The sequence below is a fragment of the Leucopleurus acutus genome (genome assembly GCF_964270905.1).
Source record: "Leucopleurus acutus genome assembly, chromosome: 8".
Lineage (NCBI taxonomy): Eukaryota > Metazoa > Chordata > Mammalia > Artiodactyla > Delphinidae > Leucopleurus > Leucopleurus acutus.
Window position 1 is genome coordinate 100,363,372 of NC_139151.1, and position 6,000 is coordinate 100,369,371.

The 6,000-nt window shown below is 51.1% G+C and overlaps 1 protein-coding gene across 1 annotated transcript in view; it reads left to right on the forward strand.

Annotated features, from left to right (window-relative positions):
- The window catches only part of ASRGL1 (asparaginase and isoaspartyl peptidase 1), a 29,935-nt gene extending 24,330 nt beyond the window's left edge, over window positions 1–5,605 (forward strand). The window contains exons 6-8 of the mRNA XM_082844952.1: window positions 3,325–3,443; window positions 4,229–4,339; window positions 4,740–5,605. Of these exons, the coding sequence (XP_082701078.1) occupies window positions 3,325–3,443; window positions 4,229–4,339; window positions 4,740–4,945 (436 nt within the window). The 3' untranslated portion in view covers window positions 4,946–5,605. The remainder of the gene's footprint in view (window positions 1–3,324; window positions 3,444–4,228; window positions 4,340–4,739) is intronic.
- Window positions 5,606–6,000: the final 395 nt, after the last annotated feature.

The window sequence follows — 6,000 nt, forward strand, 5'->3', positions numbered from 1 at the left end:
GTTGAGAGTCCGCCTGCCGACGCAGGGCACACAGGTTCGTGCCCCGGTCCGGGAGGATCCCACACGCCGCGGAGCGGCTGGGCGCGTGAGCCATGGCCGCTGAGCCTGCGCGTCCGGAGCCTGTGCTCCGCAACGGGAGAGGCCACAACAGTGAGAGGCCCGCGTACCGCAAAAAAAAAAAAAAAAGAAAGAAAAGAAAAGAAAAGTTGTGTTATTTGTCACATTGTCAGTAGAATGCATGTTACATGGAAATGTTGATCATAAGAACGTGATCAATGCCCCTTGAGATGAAGGCAATGAAAATTAATTTTATGGAATAAATACATAATAATTTATGATTGTATATGTGTCTGTGTGTGGTTTTTTGCCCCACTCATCCAGCCATCACCAGCTGATCAACAAAGGATACAAATGTGCATGTTAATAAATTGTCATCATTGCTAGTTTGTCAGCTTCCAGTCAAACGAAAACCATAGCTTTACAGTATTTCTCAAGATACGCTTCTCACGGTAAGAGGACAGAACATCTTCATCATTTCTAAGTATTACGTGTGTGGGCCTCCATTTGCCTTTGTATTTTTGCCTCAACCCTTCCTCGTACGTGGTGGGGGGCTGCCGCCAGCAGTGACAGGGTGCCTCTCTCCTTACGTGGCGGCAGGGGCTCGCGTCACTGCCGTTGCTCCTCCCTGGCAGCCGCCAGCCTGGATTCTTTTCCGGGAATTTGCCTATTTTCGTCCTGTGGTCATTTCTTCTCTTTAGTTGTTTTGCCCTCTTCTTATCAATCTTAAGGCTGTCTTCTCTGCTCAAAACAAAATTCCCGGATCTGTTGTTTTTATTTGCTGTTACTTTGCTTATGGTATTTTTGCCATTTGAACGTTTTTTGTGATCAGTAGTACTCTCCCTCTTGTGTAGTTTGTAAGACCAGAAACTTAGGAGCCATCCCCGCCCTGAGACATACAGCTGCCTAGATTTCCTTGAAGAATTTTGTGTTTTGTATTTAGGTCCTTAGCTATCTGGGTTGGCTTTTGTGAGTGATAGGAGATAGGGTTCCCGTTTCCTTCTAATAGGATACCAGCTTTCTCTTTCTAGCCCTTTGAATGCCAGGCTACATCTCTAGCTACAATTTAGCCTCTCCATGTGATTGCCCAACAGATACCTCAAGCTTTTGTCCAAAACTAAACTTGTTTCCCCACCCAACCCCACTCCACACACACCACAAAGCAAAAAACGTCTTCCCAGTCTTCCACCTTTCAATAAGTGTTTCTTGCATCCTTTCAGTTTCTGCCTTAGATTCCTCTCTCTCACATCCGGTCCACCTGCAAATTCTGTCAGCTCTGCCTTCAAAATGTCCCAGGTCCAGCCTCCTTCCCACCCTCTCCTCTGGAAACACCCCGACACAAACCACTGCCTCTCCAGCCTCTTAAGGGGTCTCTGTTTCCTCTCTCATCTCCCTCAGTCCACACACAATGGCCAGAACGGTTTCCCTAAGATGACTCTGTAGAAGTATAGCACACATTCCGGGTGCATAGATCCTATCTGGAGCCCTGGATGCGCTTCCACAGGGTGGACACACATGTAATCAGCACACAGCCCGACACACACCCCCCTCCGTCACTGCCCTCCCCGCAAGGAAACCGCCTGCCCGGCTTCCAGCACCGAGGGCTAGTGGTGCCTGTCTTGGAACTTTATCTGAGTGGGGTTGTGTAGTACGTGCTTTTTGGGGTGCCTCTTCTGATGTTTCTGAGATCTGTCTCGTGTGTAGCAGAGTCCACCTTCACTGAAGCATAGTGTGTCACAGGTTATTTACTTGGGCAGATGTTTGTGTCATTTGCAGTTTGCTGTTATTACAAGTAGTGCTGCTGTGAACATTCTGTACACTTTCATGGTGAACTTACCTCCACGTTTCTGTTGGACAGAAGTGTGGGGATAAAATGGCTGAGTCGGCTTTAGGAGACCCCGTGGGTGGCCTCCCGAAGTGGCCTTGCCAGTCCACATGCCCAGCAGCAGTGAGTGAGGGTCGTGGTCCCCGCACCTCTGTGCCCATACTTGATACCGTGTCTGTTTCATGTTAGCCGTGCCGGTGATGGGCATGGCGGTAAGAATGGTTATTTTTTAAACTTAACTCATCTCGTGACGCTTCTCGGTTCAAACTCTCCAGCGTCTTCCCACCTCACTCAGACTAAACGCCCTTCCAAGGGCCTGTAAGTAGGATGACCCTGTGATTCAGTATTCAAACTGGAACTTAGTTTTGAGAGTGAAAGGGGCACTATTAATTAAGCCGGGACAACAGGCATAAGTCAGGACGGTCCTGGGAAACCAGGATGTACAGTCACCCCACTTGTCAAAGCCTCATGGTCTGCCTGCTGGCCGTCCCTCTGACCCTGCTGCACACTCTCCCTGGCTTTATTCTCTCCAACCACAGTGGCCTCCTTGAAGTTCCTTGAACTTGGCAAGCATGTCCTGCTTCAGGAATGTTCTTCCCCAGCAATCAGCATGGCTTACCCTCAGTCCTTCAGAGAGGCCCTTAGAAAGCAGCACGTCTCCACCATCACGTGTCCCACGTGCTGCTATGGGCTGTAGTTTATTGCTGTTCAGTAAAGCCTGACATCCTTTATTGCTCTGTCACCCTGTGCCCCAAATGCAAGCTCCGTGGGAGAAGGTACTTTGTCCATTTAGTTTTCTGCTGCGTCCCAGCATTTAGAACAGTGCCTGAGATATAGTTCACTGTAGAACCGGGGTGGTGGGTATACGGCTGTTAGCGTACAATTGCTTCAACTTTTGTTACTTGCAAATTTATAATGAAGTGTTAGAGAAAAAGTCAACTTATTTCATCTTCATAGCAAGCCCCATGAAACGGGCAGAGGGGTGTGCAGACAGGCAGCAGCAGCGTCACCGGGTGGTTGTCAGAAGTACACGATGTTGGGTCCCATCCTGCACCTGCCAACTCGGGGGTCTCTGGATGGAGGTGCTGAGGATCCAAGGGGTGCTGATGCACACGGAAGTCTGAGATGCACCCAGTTATTTGTATCCCCATTTTACAGATGGGAAAAATGAGGCACGATAAAACTTAACTCAATCACCCAGCTAGAAAATGGTGGTGCTGGGATTGGATGGACCCTTAGAGCTGAGGGCTAAAGGTATGTCCAGCAGTCTAACTGACGTGTAGAATGTAATGCAAACAGGCTTTCTTTGCCGTTTCCATGAGTGGGGAATGCTGGAATCAAAGTGTGTCCCATGTGCCATTAATATAGAAGTGTATTAAGCTACCCTGTCACCTGTGGGAGTGTCTCTCATCTTCAGCCACTCTTTGTTGGTTTTTTGGCAGAAACTTGGGGACCGTGGGTGCCGTTGCCGTGGACTGCCGAGGAAATGTGGCTTACGCGACCTCGACGGGGGGCACCGTCAACAAGATGCTGGGCCGCGTCGGGGACACGCCATGTATAGGTGGGATGGACGGATGATCACTGCCCCTGCCCCTGCCCTCCCCCGTCCTCTCGTCCTCTTTCTCTCCTTCTTTCTTCCTTCATTTCCTCCTTCGCCTGGTGGCAGCTTTAGAATTTCTGGGAGTGGCGGTGGGTTGGAGGGGGTCGCCCAGGGCACGTGCAGAAGGTGGCGTGTCCAGCAGGCACCTGTTTCCTAGATGCTGTGGTTTTTTGGGGGGGGGGGCGTGGAGGACTTGAGAGGGAGGTGGAGCTGGGGTACTGAAGCCGCCGCAGCACCCCCGGTGCCTCTGTCTTCTCTCTAATCCGTTTCAGGAGCTGCAGACTATTCCCAAAGGGTTAAGTACACGAAACCTTTTCCCAGGCATGGGCTCCAATGAGCAAACTAAGAAAGCTGAGAATTTAAGTTTGCAGTTGTTAGATCTGAGTGGCATGAGGGTGACACACCACCACTACGAGATATTGCACGTCAAAGTGTTCTTCGCGTTAACCTCAGAGCACAGTGACTTAATTCCCGGTGGTGGGGGGAGGGGAGGGGTGTATATGTCTTACCCTGTGTGCTGGGTGGATGTGCTGGGGTCAGAGGAGGGGCTTCCCTGGTGTCGCTGCCCTGGGAAGGCTAGGCCTGCCTCCCCGACATGCCCTCCATCCCCATCTCAGGGTATTATTCACACGGCGCTCACCAGTGCACCTTGGCGTTTAACATTTATGTAGCGTTAGACTTGTAATAAGTGTTTGAATTTCTTGACGGTTGCCTCTCAGTTAGAAACAATTCCCTTCCTTGAGCAGGATCTGGAGGTTATGCTGACAATGATATTGGAGCCGTTTCAACAACAGGGCACGGAGAGAGCATCCTGAAGGTGAATCTGGCCAGACTCACCCTCTTCCACATGGAACAGGGTACGTGGAACAAGGCCGTGCCGTCTGACTGTGAGGGGATAGGAGCTGTTTATAAATCGACGGAGAGGGTTGGGAAACCCTTTCATGTTTGCTGCAGACGTTGCTTTCAGGTTAACACCCCTTCTGTTAGGGTCAGGAAAGAAGAGCATTTGGAATACTGGTTGCCTTCTGCCTCCTGGGGGCGGTAGAGAGACTCTGAGCCTGCGTGTGGGAGAAAAGGCAGCTTCATCCAGTGCAGGGAGGGCCTTGTAGGGTGAGAGTCCTTGTTTGAGACATTGAAATAGAAATCACTTACTAAGAATCTTTGTTAAGACGCTTTGGTTTTTCATACTGTAAATAATTTTCCCATCAGATTCCTTTCAGTAACTTGTGTTGTTTCTCAACCTCTCATTGTTTTCAGGAAAGACGTTAGAAGAGGCCGCTGACGCGTCGTTGGGTTATATGAAGTCAAAGGTCAAAGGTGTAGGTGGTGTCATCTTGGTCAACAAAGCAGGAGACTGGGCGGCGAAGTGGACCTCCACATCCATGCCCTGGGGGGCCGCAAAGGACGGCAAGCTGTACTCTGGAATTGATCTTGGCGACACCAGCATCACTGACCTGCCCTAAGTCCCCGGAAGCTGTATTCTAGAAGCTAAGACTTAGCTCAATCAGTTAGATCTAGAAATGGAAAATTCTGCAGTCTGTCACTCGTTTTGTTGCCCTGATCAGTGTTTGGTTGGGGACAGATTCCGAAGTGATGTGTGACATGCCCATGTTAGGATCAAATAAGACTAGTGAAGATGACAAACTCGCTGAGCCTTCCTCGTGAATACTCCCCATCGTCTGAGGTTAGAAAGAAGAAACAGCATGATCTTAACAGGACAGAAACAGCCTCAGTGCAGGGAGTGCCTTTTGGAATTGGGGGACCCACTGCAGTGACAGAGGCTGTAGGCGCGAGGGTGCGGGGGGCCCGGAGGAGAGCAGCGCTCTGGGGCAGGACTCAGTGCTGGGATGAGGTGGGGGGACAGTGAAGGGGAGACAGGGCAGCAGAGCTAACGGATTGGTGAGGCACGTGAACATTGCAGAGCTCGTTCTGAGCCAGAAGAACATTAGGTGAAAGAATCTCTCAGAGAGAAACTGATTTTTTTTTTTTTTTTGCGGTACGCGGGCCTCTCACTGCTGTGGCCTCTCCCGTTGCGGAGCGCAGGCTCCGGACGCGCAGGCTCAGCGGCCATGGCTCACGGGCCCAGCCGCTCCGCGGCATGTGGGATCTTCCCGGACCAGGGCACGAACCCGCGTCCTCTGCATCGGCAGGCGGACTCAACCACTGCGCCACCAGGGAAGCCCCGAGAAACTGATTTTTTTTTTTTAAGAAAGTGCAGATCTTCTCTGACTTACTAACATAGGCGTGTTTCCAGATGCTTTAATAGGACCCTCTGGTAACCCCTGGCTCTAATCTGCTGATGAAGGGTCGTCATGGAGACTCTGGAGGCCCTCCAAGTCTGAGGGTTTTCTCAGGCTCACACACGAGCCTGCTCACCTCGTGTTTCCCCCCAGCCATCCTCCGCCTCCCAGACCCCCGGGTCCCCATCATGAGCGATGGGGGTCGTGACCTCTCCGCCTCTGCTACGACAGGGAAGGGCCAGTCAGTGTCGAGATGACCCTGACTTAATGCCGTCCAT